The 17,561-nt window shown below is 39.4% G+C and overlaps 1 protein-coding gene across 3 annotated transcripts in view; it reads right to left on the minus strand.

Moving 5' to 3' along the window:
• Positions 1 to 10,222, minus strand: part of CHODL (chondrolectin) — a 32,453-nt gene extending 22,231 nt beyond the window's left edge. For 2 of the 3 annotated variants that reach the window (XM_042955461.1, XM_042955462.1), the window contains exon 1: positions 2,045 to 2,604. In XM_042955461.1, coding sequence (XP_042811395.1) covers positions 2,045 to 2,123 — 79 coding nt within the window. In that variant the 5' untranslated portion in view covers positions 2,124 to 2,604. Of the gene's footprint in view, positions 1 to 2,044; positions 2,605 to 9,920; positions 9,993 to 10,092 lie in introns of those variants that run through there. The other variant, XM_042955463.1, reaches the window with a different exon arrangement.
• Between the last annotated feature and the right edge of the window lie 7,339 nt (positions 10,223 to 17,561).

Raw genomic sequence — 17,561 nt, forward strand, 5'->3', positions numbered from 1 at the left:
CCCTATATAAGCAGCATGTATGTCCAAATGATAGTTCACAGTGTATTTAATTCCAGTGTCTCCAGAGGGCCAAAAGTTAGTGGAGAATGATTGATAACTAGACATTTAAGAATTATATTCTTAAGATGCAGAACATCACATATTGCTGAGGGGAAGATCAGCAACAATTAAGCTTAATATGTCAGTTTCTAAAGGTCTGGCTTCACTACTGATTAAGTACATGTCATTTGTCATCTATCTCTACCTCTAGTGACACCTGTTATACAGATGCACAGAATGTGAAAGGGAATTTGTGCTTTTTACATTAAAAAAAAAAAAAAAACTTCCACACTTAAAACACATGCTCACCTACATTCAACAAATATTTACAGAAACACTTTATTTTTTTTCTGGTTTCTCTTTCTCTTTTTTTTTCAGTATATGAAATTTATTGTCAAATTGGTTTCCATACAACACCCAGTGCTCATCCCAAAAGATGCCCTCTTCAATACCCATCACCCACCCTCCCCTCCCTCCCACCGCCCATCAACCCTCAGTTTGTTCTCAGTTTTTAAGAGTTTCTTATGCTTTGGCTCTTTCCCACTCTAACCTCTTTTTTTTTTTTTTTTTCCTTCCCCTCTCCCATGGGTTTCTGTTAAGTTTCTCTGGATCCACATAAGAGTGAAAACATATGGTATCTGTCTTTCTCTGTATGGCTTATTTCACTTAGCATCACACTCTCCAGTTCCATCCACGTTGCTACAAAGGGCCATATTTCATTCTTTCTCATTGCCACGTAGTACTCCATTGTGTATATAAACCTCAATTTCTTTATCCATTCATCAGTTGATGGACATTTAGGCTCTTTCATAATTTGGCTATTGTTGAGAGTGCTGCTATAAACATTGGGGTACAAGTGCCCCTATGCATCAGTACTCCTGTATCCCTTGGGTAAATTCCTAGCAGTGCTATTGCTGGGTCATAGGGTAGATCTATTTTTAATTTTTTGAGGAACCTCGACACTGTTTTCCAGAGTGGCTGCACCAATTTGCATTCCCACCAACAGTGCAAGAGGGTTCCCGTTTTTACAGAAACACTTTAATCAACATCTCAAGAAATTTCAATAAGGATGGTTATGCTCAAGTTTCCTGTAAGGCCCAACTCATTCATCCTAAGCTTTTGAGACTCTTCGTGTTTTCTCTAAGAGTCCTTGCCCAAAAGTAAGGAAGGGTGAATACGATATAAATTACTCAACAACAGAACAGAAGTCGAAGAAAAATTAAAATCAGAGCGAATGCTGGGAAGCTTGCCAATTCTGACCCATTTCCCTGACACTGACTCAATCCACCTAAATGGGCACCTACCGTGTGCATGGACCTGCGGTCATTACCATGTACACCTCTGCCCAACTCGAGCTGACTTCATTTTCTGAGAAGTCCCTAAGTTGGAATAAGGCGTGCAAAAGAAAGGAGTCTACAATGATCGGTCAGTCCCCCGTTCTTCGTCAGCGCTCCCTGAGAACAAAGGCTGTGCGCCCGGGAGTCTGTGAGCGCCCCACAGCTAGCAGGTCTGGGCTGGGAAATCATCCGAGTGAACACCGTGCGGAGACTGAAGTCGAGCCAGACCAACAGGGGGTGACATTTCTGCAGTGGTTCTTACGGCTTTGGGTTTCCTCTGCCTGCTCCATGGTACCCCACCCCTTTTTGCAGGTGCCAAGCCCTGCCCGGTGGCCAACTCCCTTACAAAGAAGGTGGAAATTACTCCTGGAAAACGCTGTAGTGCTCGTGATGAAGCAGAGCTCGCTTCACAGCTACGGAACCAGGCACTTCCAAAAAATTGAAACTTTTCTCTGTGCGTGTTTTGTGGGGGAGGGGAAGAAAGCGGAATACGATCTTTTCCCCCCACCCCCACGCCCTCTGCTCATCTCGGCCCCGTACCCTGCACAGGTTTCCAACCTCCAGGACAGCCTTCACCCCAGGACGGGCGGTCCCGCACCACCCTCGTCCGCGCGCCCCGCGGTCCCCTCTCCCGGCTCATCCGCCCAACGGGCGGCCCCCTGACTCACCGCTGACCACCCGGCGGCAGAAAACTCCGTGGCCGCAGAGCAGCGCGGCGCCCAACAGCAGCGAGACCACGCGGCTCATCGCGGCGCGGCGACAGCAGCAGGTGTTGCGCAGAGCGAAGACTGCCTCTGCCCGCCGCGCAGCGGTAGCTCTAACCTCTGAGCCTCCCTGCCTCCCCTCCGGACCCTACTCCCACCGCCGGAGCCCAGCTGGCCGGCCGCCTGCACTCATTGCCTTCGGCGGGGCCTGCAGCCGGGCGCGCTCTTGCCGCGCGCGGGTGTGATGGGCTAGAGCGCACCACACGGCGGGTGCGCGTTGAAGGAGAGGAAGTAGAAGTTAGAGGGTCCCGCGTCTGCCCCAGAGGTGAAGCGGAAGCCCCGGGCTGGACCCCCGGGCTGGACCCCACTCGCGCCCTGTGCTCCTCTCCCCGGCCTCTGGCTAGCGTAGGAATGAGCCCGTGTGCCTAGTCCCGGCTCTCAAGGCGGCAGCGGCAGCAGCAGCAGCAGCAGCGGCGGCGGCGCTGTGCTGGAGGCGCGGTCTTATATACCCACATCCCAGGGTTCCAGCCCCTCTCGCTAGCAATGATTTTTAACTACTTCGTCTCTCCCGCTCTGCGGAGCATCCCAGCCCCTCCCCTAAAAACTAGAGCCACTTTGAAAAAGAGTGCAGTCAGCAGCCCCACCTCCTCCCCTCCGCTTCCCCGGGTGCCCTCTTCCCATTCGCTAACAGACCCGATACTCGTTTGTGTGAAATGTGACAGCTTTGCTATTAAACTCTGGCAAAAGTTGGATCCATTTGGTTTTCTCAAAGATTAATGTCCACGGGGATGCCAAGTTGTGGGGCCTTTCTCTTTTTGTGCTAAATTGCTTGATCATATGTATTGCTAGATTCAGGGCACTAGCCACTATTCAAGATGGATTGGCGAAGCGGGAGCCAAAACCTGCTCGGTGAATTATATAACGTGGCAGGTTTTTCCCCACCTAGGTTCTGCAAATAGATTACTTCCAAGCAGGTTGTTTAACTAAATTGCCACAGGAGCAAATTGAAGAGAAGAATATTTAAAGCACGGTTTTCCCAAATGATTTCCATCTCAGTATTTGCAGCTCCAGAGAAAACCATTAACGCAAATATTCTGAATACTTGGGAATTTCTTGGATGTAAATGTATGTATTTCTTTGCACTCATCTCTCCCTGACCTGTGGTTTCTATTAAAAGTAAAGCATTCTAAAACCCACAAAGACATTTTTTTTCCCTTACCTGACTTGGTCTTCATTGTTTCAGTCCCGCCAAGGATGCTAGATTTTAACCTGCAGTATTGGAAAGAAGTTCCCAAGCGTTTCATCTATATCGAGGGGCATCTGGGTGGCTCAGTTGGTTAAGCACTGGACTCTTGATTTCTGCTCGGGTCATGATCTGGGCAGTTTGTGAGTTCATGCCCACCATTGGGGCTCCGCGCTGACAGTGTGGAGCTTGCTTGGGATTCTGTCTCCCTCTCTCTCTGCCCCTCCCCCACTTGCAGTCTCTGTCTCTCTCTCTTTCTCAATAATAACAAACTTTTTTTAAAAAAAAGGTGTTTCATCTATATCTAGTCCCTGATAGGAACCCTGAGGATACTCTTATAATGAGCTTCGGTAGAATTGGTATTTTCTCATTATGATGCTTTAAATGCACCAAGATTTGGGGCGCCTGGGTGGCTTGATCGGTTAAGCGTCCGATTTGGCTCAGGTCATGATCTCACTGTCCGTGAGTTCAAGCCCTGCGTCGGGTTCTGTGCTGACAGCTCAGAGCCTGGAGCCTGTTTCAGATTCTGTGTCTCCCTCTCTCTCTGCCCCTTCCCTGTTCATGCTCTGTCTCTCTCTGTCTCAAAAATAAATAAACATTAAAAAAAATTTAAAAAAAATTAATGCACCAAGATTTGTGAAATAAAATCCTTTGGTTTTAATGGGTGGTGCATTTTCCAATAACACCTCCCTGTCTTTGGTTTTCATAAGCCACAAGTACACTCTGAACATTTATTGAATGGCTTTCTTGGGAAAAAGAAGGTAAATCTTGCTACAGTAAGAACAAGTCTTGCAGAATAAAAATTTCAGCACTTATAAAGACCTTAAGGATTATTAAATCCACCCTACTCAAGAAAGTGTAATTTCACAATAATCATAATAATGTCTATCACTTTATTTTTCCTTGTATTACTATTAAATTACTAATTTGTCACAGGGCCATGGGCAATTAATAAATCTTACAGAGAGTATGGATCTTGTTTCACTACTAGCTGGATGTCCAAAAGAAGCAGGAACTGCTGGGAGTTTGAATGGAAATGGAAAATATAAATCCCCAAAGGCATGGAGATGTATATAGCTCAGCCCTGTAAATCCTGTCATAGTGTCACTGGGTGTGGCTGTGGTCAGAAAGCTGCTCCAGGGACTCAGAGTCCAGTGTGGAGAAAGAAATGTAATAATGACTGGAGTGGAAGTCTGAATGCAGTGTCATGGTTAGCATAGAGGGATGAGGAATTAGGTATTTTCGTAGGCGTTCTCTAACATTTGTCCAGGTTGAGCATGATAACCCTCAATGGCTGATTGATTACCTGAGTGCCCCACATGCCTACGGAATTAGGATTCTTGACAGGGGCTCGTTTCTCCTTCTGTGCCATCCTATTCCCAGATATTCACGTGGCCCAGGGCTGTCGTGGAAAGTTCTCTATTTGGGAAGGAATACCAGTGGATTTCCTACATATCCATACACCCCAATGTCCTAAATGGCTCAGATGCCAAAAAAGTCAGCCAGTCCATGAAGCTACTATTGGCAAGAGGGAGCTCTGTTGTTTTAGTACTCCAGAAAATCCAAATTACAGTAAAAACTGTATCCTCAATATGGTTGCACAGACTTTTAAAATATAGTTTGTTATCTTTAGGCTACGATTATATCGGTTCAGAGTGGCTGCACCCATTAACTAAGGCTACTCAGAAGTTATCCTAGGAGCTGTCTGACTTATCAAGACAACAAATCATTAAAAGGTCTTTTTAGATGTAATGCTTTTAAAGGGATTGGTTAATAATACCAGCTTTTTTCTTTGTTTCTCCATCACCAGAAAACATCTGGATGAATCATCATTAAAATAAATTCAGAGAGCACATTTTGGATAGTCATAAATATGGAATTTTAGTGGCACCTGATATTCTCTTCGGAGAGTATGGGAGGGGGGAAACTCTCTGAAGTAATTTTTTTTATATAGCAAAGTGGGAGATATAAATTTAAAATTTTCAACAAAATTCCATTTTAAAAAACCTGGGGTTTAGGGGACAGCAACAGATATTAATTTTTTAAAGAAATGGCTGTTTTTCCCTGTGAGTATGCATAAGTTATCATAAAAGACAAAGGACTTTCTTATAGCAAACACATTTCAGTTCCAGAAATTTAAGAACTGCTTTCTGATCAATCAGGAGATAAGAGTTCCCTTAAGGGCAACCAAGAGAAACTAGGGTTATGTGAGGAATTTTTGCACATGTGTAGAGTTCAGCCTCCAGATTTCCTGAAACCAAGGTGTGATAACACCACATCAGTGACAATCCTGAGAGGTTTCAAGTTAAGATTCTCTGACCACTTAAAAAAAAAAAAAATCAAACAAGAACTTCAAACTGTTTAAGCTAAAAAGTTCAACGTTGACTCAACAACTTAAAATGTGTCTTTTCAAGCCCCAAAATAGACAGGTAATCTCAATAAGAATGGTCCCAAAGAAATCTCAGGCATTATTCAACCACTGAGTCTCCAGAGGCTCTAAAACATCAATTAAGCAACATCCAAAGTTTTGAAAAGTGACATCAGGCCTCTTAATAGTGTGCTGTGGAACCTGTCTGTCCCAAATATACAACTTACTCCTTCACTGTCCCTATTTCCTTTCAGATGTTTGCAACTCCCGGTGAGCATCTGTTTCTTATGTCCATTAATAAGCCTCAAGGACAGACAGTCTGAATTCCAGGCACCAATTTGCATTCAGTGGCTTCTCACTTGAGCAGCTCTGTACAGTGGTTTTAGCCACAGCCACAGCAGGGTTCATTCATATTTGTTCTACAGCAAAAAGTGACCAATATGGTTGTCTTAGTTCAGACTCCTATAATAAAGAATTATAGACGGAGTGACTTACAAACAACAGCACTTTATTTCTTACGGTCATTGAGGCTGGAAATCAGAGATCAGGGTACCAGCATGGTAGGGTTCCATTGAGGACCCTCTTCTGGGTTACAAACTGCCAACTTGCGGTTAGATATTTATATGATGAAAAGGGAACTAAAGAGCTCTCTGTGGGCACAGTCCCACGCAAGAGGTCTCCACTCTCATGATCTAATTGTCTCCCAAAGGCCCCACCTCCTAATATCATCACACTGGGGGGTTAGATTTCAACATATGAATTTGGGGGGAGCATATAAACATTCAGTCCAGAGCACTGGCCTACAAAAGAGATTTATTAGAATGCTTAAACTTATTATAACTAATATATCTGAAATGGTATTGAAATCCAATATTAACTAATTTATTCATTCTATTACACTTTATTTAATGATGGTTAATAACTCTCTTGACAACTATCAAAATATTGCCATGAGATAATAAAACAAATGTTTGAAAGTCAAAAAATAAAACGACTACAATATAACCATTTTTGCAGTAGGCAAAAACAGTTTATTATTTTCTAAATAATAGTTGTCATTTCCAGGAAGACAGCATTGAATCCAAGGTTTATCCTCCCTATTCTTCAGAAATGACACCTTGACATCTGTGCAGGCATGTAATTGGCTCATTGTAAGAATGAACAGTTGGACCAATTCCCCCATGATTTACTCGTTCTTTTCAAAACACGTCTGTGCAATAGGATACATGACCTACCTCATTCAGGAGCCAGTCCGACTCTTCTTTATAATTCCAGTAGAAGTTTTAGCCTTGACAGCGCTTTTTAAGACAGTGTTAATGTTCATAAGGTTGTTAGAGATTTAATGAAGAATTATATACACTTCAAAAACATGCTTTCCTATCCTTTGACGTTTAAATTTAGGAACTACTGAGTCTGTTACATGCTCTGACCATTCAGGTGAGCAGTTAAAAATATTTGTAAAGTTCAATTATATCTTATCAGAATTTATGTGAATGTCTAACTAAATATCAACTCAGTAAATTAAATTTTCCTTTTAACGCTTCTTTATTAATTTAAAGCAATGCAATTGGGTACCATTGCTATCAATCTAGCATGAACCAATACTTCTCAATTACTGAATCTGGTGTTAATATACATGTATACAAGTAAACAAAAGTGAGATAATTAAACTGAAAAAAAAAAAAGAAAGGATAAACTGTGGTCATCCTTACTTCAAGAGTCTGGCCTGAATTATCCAGGTATGTAGTTGACAAAATCTTCATTGAGTATTGTGCTATGGAAGAATTACTTAACTAGCAGAATCATAATCTAAATTTTCCGTTAATATAATTTTGGGCACATTTCTTCACCTTTTTAGTTTTTACTTTTAAAATATAAAAAGAATGCAGGGGTGCTTGGATGGCTCAGTTGGTTTAGCGTCCAAGTGTTGATTTTGGCTCAAGTCATGATCCCAGGGTAGTGGGATTGAGCCCCATTTCAAGCTCTGTGCCAAGCACGGAGCCTGCTTGAGATTCTCTGTCTATCTCTCTCTCTCTCTTTCTGTCTCTTTCTGCCCCTTTCCTCTGCTCATGCTCTCTCTCTCTAAAATAAAAAAAAAAAATAAAAGTTAAAATAAATAAAATATAAAAAGAATGAGTTGGAGAAGTGCTGTGCTTCCTGACTGGATGGCATTCTGCCCCAGAAATATTGTTATTTCACAAATTTTTCAAATCTTAATCTTTATGTGCACTAAATCATCCCCAGCCATAATAAGTCTTATCTGCATATATTCACTAATTTTTCAAATATATACAGATGAAAATTAAATCTTTAAATGTCACTAAATTCATAAAACTTTTTTCCACATTTTTTATTAAAACTTGTTGAAAAACAATAGTTATTATGTAGGTATCGTGGAAAAATATGCATGTTAAAAATGCTCAAAGAAGTTGGGAAACACTAAGCTAGGTTATTTCTAAAGCCTTTTCAGCTTTGCATAAAGTTCTATTTCTTTAACATTAAGAAAGACTAACAATTTTCCTCTTTTTTTCATCCCCCTCTTCCTTCTTTCCCTCCTTTTCTACCTTCCTCCCTCCCTCCCTCTCTTTCTCTGTTTCTATAAAAAAAACTATGCCAATTTATAATGAATGGGTACACTCTCTTATTTGATTTCCAAATACATCAGAAAAGAGCAGTCCTGGAAAATCTGCTATGGTCCTTTGAGTAACAGATCAACATATCCACAAATGCCATATAAATGGAAAATTCAAACAAAGCAAACTGAAACTGAGTGTCGAGTGAAAGAAAATCCAGCTAAGAGACCATAAAACTATGAATGAATATTTGATAAGCCAAGATTTTTTTCCATAAAAGTGCTCTACTTTATTGAAAAGGAAAGTGTGTCAGGAAGAGAAATAGCTAAAGACCTAGAAAACATAAAATATGCCTTTATGATATTCACAAATATTCAGCATTTCTCCAAAAATACCAAGTAACTAAAAAACACTGGTGTCAAAGCAACCATAATAGCAATAATCTGGGGAATGTAGAATTACATATCAAGTTAGAGGGAATTTGGGAAAGAAAACAAAGGTATTAGGACAAAAAATCAATTTAAATATCCTTCTGGAGGTACATCTGTCACTTCACTATTTATTCATATACTGTTTGTTTCTAAGGGTAAGTGGCTTACATGCCAAATGTGTGCGTATACTGCAGCACAGCAAAATGGAAATTTGAGGAACAGCAAGGAACATGGTGTCAGATAACTCATAGATATCAGCACCCATAAAAGTCTCTTTGTCCTCTGGACTACACTTTTTTATATGTAAAAGTTATCATCTACCTGTAATATAGTCTATATATTCTGTATTCCAAAGAAACCCCTTTGAAAGAAACCTGAAGAAAGGGAAAAAAATAATAAAAGTAAGTACATTTCTATTGTGAAATTCTTTATACCCCCCAAAATTAATTAATTAATTACCATATTACATTTTAAAAAAAATGATGCTATAAGATTGCTGTCTAGAGAATGAACACAAAGATTCATAAGGCAGCTTTAACTTTCAAGAGCTTTCAAGATCAGAGAGACAAGAAATCATCATGAATGTAGGTAGCTAAGTACCTCCTATTGTCCCTAACAGGTTGGAGTCATTTAATCTGAAACTAAAAGGATGAAGAATGGATTATATTTTTAAATATTTATGAAGTCAAGTAATACAACAGTTACAAAAAGATATAAAGTTCTCTAAACAAGACTGGGGTAATCATTGTGAATTCAAGTTCATCTCCACTAGAGCTCGTTACCACGTAATTCTAATGACTTTTGAAAAAACACTTATTGGCAATAAAATGAAAGCCTCAATATCTTAATCCCTTAATCAATCCTCCCACCTGTACTCTTCAACGTCTCCCTAAACATGTTACTCCGCATGGTTTATTCTAACCTGTCGAGGGCCACCAGAACCCTGGAATCTTCTCCCATACTCTGTATTGTTTTCCTTAACTCAAGTTAAAAGTTCAGGGCACTAAGAATTCTTCTCTTTATGATGATCATGATAGAAAAGATGACACTGTCCTTCTACCTCTGCGTACATCTACAGAATGACCTTCTCTGTAATATAATCCAAATCCTCCCCTGCTTATCCGTCTCTCAGCCTATATTTATGACTGCAGCTGTTATTCATTCAACATACATTTAGTGAGCACATATCACACTTATTGTTACAACTGGGGGTATACTTGTTTACCTGTTTAATGTTTGCCTTTTCCCACTAGATCGTATGAGATTTGAGCTGATTTTATTCCTTATCTGTAGGTGCCTGATAAATAAATAAATAAACAATAATAAATAAATAAATGAAATAAATGAATAAATAAATAAATGAAAGAATGAATGAATCTCTGAATTAAGTTTTTTACCTTCACCTGAAGTCAGGTTTTGTAACTTCTCCTTTTTCTTTTCCTGCTTACGTGAATGGTGGGTAGGGAGGAAACTTGGATAACTTCATCCAGCATAAGACACCTTCCTCTCCTCCACACTTGGTTACTCCTGTGGCAGAGATGAAAGTCTTCTAAATTTCCAAACTTTCCTTTCCTTTACTAATAGTAAAGGATGTCAGACTTGCAAGGGGGGAAGTTTTCAAATGTAATCCATGTCACTTGGATTCAAGAATCTTAGTTTAAATATATCTTCCTATTCTGCAGAAATGTGGAATCAGTGTGACTTCAGCTGTAAGTATTCTTAATGAGACGGTGTGCACATGAGTCCAAAATTCAGCCATCTGAATTTAGTGTCAGACACTCTAAATTTTGTTTTTTACTATCACACAGCTATATGCTCCTGTCAGTAACATCTTCCACGAATACAATGACCACATGTCCCAATTTGCCTGGTAAACTTTTAATTTGCCCCAAACAGTGCCCACCTACACCTTGATATGTTGCATGTGACTATCACCTCATATCTATATGAAACTTATTTGTATATTTTTTTAAGTTTATTTTTTTGAGAGGGTGGCGAGAGGCAGAAAGAAATGGAGAGAGAGAACCCCAAGCAGGATCCACACTCAGCGTGGAGCCCAATGCAGGGCTTGAACTCAGGACCACAAGATCACAATCTGAGCCCATATCAAGAGTCAGACACTTAACATATGGAGCCAGCCAGGCACCCTGAAATTTATCTTTTAATAGCCAGAAAAGAATATTTTCTTGCTCTGGTTTTTAAAAATATTACATTATACTTCTCCTCCAGTAGTCAGGCAAGTACATTATGTCCCTTTATGTGCCCACATCAGTCTCCTTTAGGGCAGATACCACATTAGCACACATCAGTTCACTTTAGGGCAGATACCACATTAGAAAAGATACTGTATCCCAGTACCTAGTATTAGGAATTCAATACATGTTGACATCAATTAAGATTTTTCAAAAGCCTACAGATAGTAATTGTAGAATAAAATTTTACCTGAATGTTTTCTTATATAATGTTCACTATTTGACTGTCAGATATTGAAGATATAAATAGAAATAGGAACATGCATTTATTGTTCAAATGTTATCTGAAATTCATGTCAAAATTATTAGGATTTAAAATATTTTATAATTTTTCATCAAGTGGCCGCAACCTTTCTGAATTATGAAGCTACTTGCTCATTTGCTGAACTCCACAATTGCCATTTTTAGTGTGGTATTGAGGTGAGGCCTAAAAGAAATAAAAACATCCAAATAAAGTGGCCATCATGACCATATTTCTTTCCAAAGAAACCTCAGAGATACTTTGTTGAGCCCGTGGGATTCATAAAGCACACTTTGAAAATCAGAATTTCAATCAATAAATAGCTATAAAGCCCTAGATAAGGGTCAAAATGTTCAGAATCTACCAAAGGCAATCATAGCTCAAATATGGAGAAGGCTTTTGAGATTCAGAAAAAATGAAGGAGATTTGACTCATCTTATTTAATAACCAACATATGATGCAAATATAAGTGGACATTCTAAATCTATATTATTTTAAGGGGAAAAACTATTCATTTTTGAACCCCTGAGAATTTCAAATTCCTCCCTGGATTTATAAAAACTCAAAAGGAATACCATCTAGCTAAATATGAACTATTTGTCTGTCTTTTCTGTCTCACCTTTAACTTTCTAGTTTCCAATTGCTGTTCTCAGTTGTCATAGCAACAAAGTTATTTTCAAAAAGTTTTGGTAGAAAACCTGTTTAGAACACCTAATTTGTTATAAGTGGAATATGGTAAGTTGGCTATATGTATGACAGATTTTTCTATTTTTACAAAAATTATGGGATCATATTATTCCTGATGACTACTACTTCTTAACCCTTTTATGACTTAAAACAACTCTTAAGGTTCATAGGCAATAAAAGGAATAACTTCAGGGGCGCCTGGGTGGCGCAGTCGGTTGAGCGGCCGACTTCAGCCAGGTCACGATCTCACGGTCCGTGAGTTCGAGCCCCGCGTCGGGCTCTGGGCTGATGGCTCAGAGCCTGGAGCCTGTTTCCGATTCTGTGTCTCCCTCTTTCTCTGTCCCTCCCCCGTTCATGCTCTGTCTCTCTCTGTCCCAAAAATAAATAAAAAAATTAAAAAAAAAAAAAAAAAAAAAGTACAGATCCTCGGGACCTACCCCAGAACTACTACTCAAACAGAATCACTGATTGTTGGGGACTGGGAATCTGCATTTTAAAAAAAAAAAAAAGGAATAACTTCAACTCAGACATGCCTGTAATTAATCCAAAGGGTTGACTGGGATTTAGGTTGTAGGCTCCCCAGCCTCAGTTCATCCAATTATCCCACCCACCATCGCCACACTCTTTCGCCTAAAATATAGAGTTCTTATATATTTATTACTATATGAATATATCTCATATATTTATTACTTTATGAAATGTTTCATGCTATCAATTGCCACAAATCACTCAGCTGTTTACATGTATCTATTTTGCCTGCACAGTTGGAAGCTAAGTTCATTTATTAACAGAACTATGTCTGGTACATCTTTTTTAACCCAACACCAACATTGTGGACTTCATTTAATTTAAAAAAAGACCTTCAGGTGGAGGAGTTAAGATGGCAGAGCGGCATGGAGACTCTGAGCTTCTCTCATCCTTGAAACACAGCTAGATCAGTGCCAAACCATTTTGAACACCTAGGAAATTGATCTGATGATTAACACAACAATCTGCATAACTTGAGCCACAGAACTTGGCAGGTACATGGCACAGAGAGGTGAACAGGGGAGAGAAAAGCCTCCATCCACTACCCACCTCTACCCTTTCTGTGTCCAAGTTGTCTACCTGCCAGGTGGCACCTCCCTCCAGATTTTTATCTCATATGGAATTATGTTTCAAAACCCCACACTTCAGAGACCCCTGTGGCTTGAACCCATACTGAAAGAGAAAAAAAGCCACAGAGGGTAGGGAGCCATTTTTGCAGAGAGAGGGCAGAGAAAGAGAAAAGGGGGAGAGTGTGGTGTATCAGGATCATTCAAGAAAAACACTCCTCCAAAAGTAGCTGGAGAGAAAGGAAGAGAAAGAGACAGAAAGGGTGAAAACACTCACAGGGGACTCAACAAGAAATTTGTTCCCCACAACCATTGACAGGAAGAAAGGAGAGAGTTTTGATACCATGAGGACTCTATAAAGAGTGGAGTGCAGAGCCTAAAGTTTCAGAGCTCAGTGCTTGCTGGTGCTCTGGTGAAGAAGGGTGAATCCCCAAAGGCAGGCAGCAGGGTGAGAGGGTCCATGTGCCACATGGAGAGAAGCAGTTCCCCTGCTGAGAGAGCATTTGGTAGAGGCCATACAATCTCCCCTCAGGCAAAGGTCCCAGGAACCCCAGAGAGCAGCCATGTTTGCTGGTATTGGGACAAAGATGCCAGAGTATGGTGAAACCTGGCTCCAGCTGTGTGTTATGATTTTCTATAATCTCTGAACTTCTGCCACTGCGCAGTCACACGAATGTTTTCTGGGGCAAGCTGGCCCCCGACCATTGCTCAGTGACACCCTCCCCCAGAGAGTTGGCACGGGTCCAAGCCGCAGAGGTTTCTGAAATGTGGGGTTTTGAAACACAACCTTATCTGAGATAAAACTCTGGGGCTGGGGGAGGTGCCACCTGGCACGTGGACAGCTTGGACATGGACAGGGTAGAAGAAGGAAGTGGACAGATGCCTGAGACAAAGGAGGGGCTTTATTGTGGGACAGTGAGAGTGTGAAGTTCCTATACCAGGGACTCAGGAGCTGGGTGAAGCCATTTCCGCCTCTCTTGTGCACCCCAGGAAGCTAAGCAACACCTGCTGAGTGGGGAGTGGAGCTGTTACACCAAGCCCCAACCAACTGCACCCTCAAAGCACATCCCCTAGAAGACCAGAACAATACACTCCACCTATTTAGTGTACAGACTATAGAGGGCTTCATAGTTTCAGTTCTAGGGGAAACTGGATGTAACTTCATTTGGGTTTCATTCTGTTTGCTGATTCATTTATTTGTTCATTTTCTTTGCTTCTGTTTTTGCTTAAATTGTTTTCTTTTTTCTTCCTTTTCTCCCTCTTTCTTGGACACAGAAAGAGAAAAAATTATTACTCTTTTTTTTTACTTTATTTTTAAATTTTTTAAATTCTCTTTCACTTTATTTTATTATATATATTTTTTTAATTTTTAAAGTTTTTCTTTCTGTTTTTTTTTCTTTCCTTTCCCTTTTTTCTCTATTAAGCTTCTTTCAACAAGCAGACCAAAACACACCTAGGATCTAGCTTCCTTTATTTGATTTTTTGTTTTGTTTTTAATTTTTTTATTTTAATTTTTTAATTTTATTAATTTTTTCTTCCTCAAAAATGACAAAACAAAGGAATTCACCCCAAAAGAAAGAACAGGAGGTAATGACAGCCAGAGACTCAGTTAACACAGATATACACAAGATGACTGAACTAGAATTTAGAACCATGATAATAAGAATATTAGCTGGGGTTGAAAACAGCATAGAATCCCTTTATGCAGAGATAAAAGAAATAAAATCTAGTCAGGACAAAATTTAAAATGCTATAACGGAGATGCATTCTCGAATGGATGCCATGGAGGCAAGTATGGACAAAGAGCAGGAAATCAGTGATATAGAAGATAAAATTATGGAGAATAATGAAGCAGAAAAAAGGAGGGAAACAAAGGCAAAAGATTGCAATATAAGACTTAGAGAACTCAGTGACTTATTAAAAAGGATTAACATCTAAATCATAGGAGTCCCAGAAGATAAAGAGAGAGAAAAAGAGGAAGGTTTATGTGAGCAAATTATAGCAGAAAACTTTCCAAATCTGGGGAAGGACAGGACATCAAAATCCAAGAAGCACACAAAACGCCCATTAGATTCAACAAAAACTGACCATAACAAGGCATCTCATAGTCAAATTCACAAAATACAGAGACAAGGAAAGAATTATGAAAGCAGCAAGGGAAAAAGTCCCTAACTTATAGGGGAAGACAGATCAGGTCTGCAGCAGACCTACCCACAGAAACTTGGCAAGCCAGAAAGGAGTGGCAGGATATATTCAATGTGCTAAATCAGAAAAATATGCAGCCAAAGAATTCTTTATCCAACAAGGCTGTCATTCAAAATAGAAGGAGAGATAAAGGGTTTCCCAGACAAACAAAAACTAAAGGAGTTCATGAACACTAAACCAACCCTGTGAGAAATTTTATGGGGGATTCTTTGAGTAGAGAAAAGACAAAACAAAACAAAAAAGACCAAAAACAACAAAGACTAGAAAGGATCGGAGAACACCACTAGAAACACCAACTCTACAGTCAACACAGTGGCACTACATTCATATCTTTCAGTACTCACTCTAAATGTCAATGGACTAAATGCTTCAATAAAAAGACATAGGGTATCAGAATGGATAAGAAATTATAAGACTCACCTGTATTCTGCTTACAAGAGGCTCCTTTTAGACCTAAAGACAACTGCAGATTGAAAGTAAGGGGATGGAGAAACATCTATCATGCTAATGATCATCAAAAGAAAGCTGGAGTAGCCATACTTATATCAGACAAACTAGGTTTTAAAATAAAGACTGTAACAAGAGATGAAGAAGAGCATTATATCATAATGAAAGGGTCTATCCACCAAGAAGATCTAACAATTGTAAATATTTATGCCCCCAACATGAGAGAACCCAAATATATAAATCAGTTAATCACAAACATAAAGGAGCTCATTGACAATAATACCATAATAGTAGGGGACTTCAACACTCCACTTACAGCAATGGACAGATCATGTAAGCAGAAAATCAACAAGAAAACAATGGCTTTGAATGACACACTGAACCAGATGGACTTAACAGATATATTAAGAATATTTCATCCTAAAGCAGCAGAATACACTTTCTTCTCAAGTGCACATAGGACATTCTCCAGAATTGATCACATAGTAGGTCACAACCAGCCCTCAATAAGTCAAAAAGATTGAGATCATACTTTGCATATTTTCGGACCACAATGCTATGAAACTTAAAATCAACCACAAGAAAAAAAAATTGGAAAGACCATGAATATTTCGAGACTAAAGAGCATCCTACTAAAGAATGATGGGTTAACCAAGAAATTAAACAGGAAATTAAAAAGTACATGAAAGGCAATGAAAATGAAAACACAATAGCTCAAAACCTCTGGGATGCAGCAAAGGGAGTCATAAGAGGGAAGTTTGTAACAATCCAGGCCTTCCCAAAGAAGGAAGGAAGGTCTCAAATACACAACCTAACTTTGCACCTAAAAGATGTAAAATAACAGCAAATAAATCTCAAAACCAGCAGAAAAAAGGAAATAAAGATTAGAGCAGAAAATCAATGATATGGAAATCAATGACACAGGAGAACAGATCAGTGAAACCAGGAGCTGGTTCCTTGAAAGAATTAACAAAATTGATAAATCCCTAGCCAGATTGATCAACAAGAAAAAGGAAAGGACCTAAATAAATAAAATCATGAATGAAAGAAGAGAGATCAAAACCAACACTGCAAAAATACAAACAATAATAAAAGAATATTATGAAAAATTATATGCCAACAAATTGCACAATCTGGAAGAAATGGACAAATTCCTAGAAACATAAACTACCAAACATGAAACAGGAAGAAATAGAAAATTTGAACAGTCCCATAACCAGTAAAGAAATTGAATCAGTAATCAAAAATCTCCTAAGAAACCAGAGTCCAGGGCTGGATGGCTTTCCAGGTGAATTCTACCAACATTTAAAGAAGACTTAACACTTACTCTTTTGAAGCTGTTCCAAAAAATAGAAATGGAAGGAAAATTCCCAAACTCATTCTATGAGGCCAGCATTACCTTAATTCCCAAACCATACAAAGACCCCACTATAAAGAAGAACTACAGGCCAATTTCCCTGATGAACATGGATACAAAAATCCTCAAAAAGATACTAGCAAACCAAATCCAATAATACACTAAAAGAATTATTCACCACAATCAAGTGGCATTTATTCTTGGGATGCAGGGCTAGGTCAATATGTGCAAATCAATCAATACATAGATTATATTAATCAAAGAAAGAATAAAAACCACATGATCCTCTCAATAGATGCAGGGAAAACATTTGGCAAATACACTATCTTTCTTGATAAAAACCCTCAAGAAAGTGGGAATAGAATGATCATACCTCAAGATCATAAAGACCATATATGAAAGTCCCACAGCTAATATAATCTTCAATGGGGAAAAAATTAGAGCTTTCCCCCTAAGGTCAGGAACATGACAGGGCTGTCCACTCTCACCACTGTTATTAAACATAGTATTGGAAGTCCTAGCCTCAGCAATCAGACAACAAAAAGAAATGAAAGGCATCCAATCAGCCAGGAAGAAGTCAAAC

The sequence above is a fragment of the Panthera leo genome, chromosome C2, assembly GCF_018350215.1.
Source record: "Panthera leo isolate Ple1 chromosome C2, P.leo_Ple1_pat1.1, whole genome shotgun sequence".
Lineage (NCBI taxonomy): Eukaryota > Metazoa > Chordata > Mammalia > Carnivora > Felidae > Panthera > Panthera leo.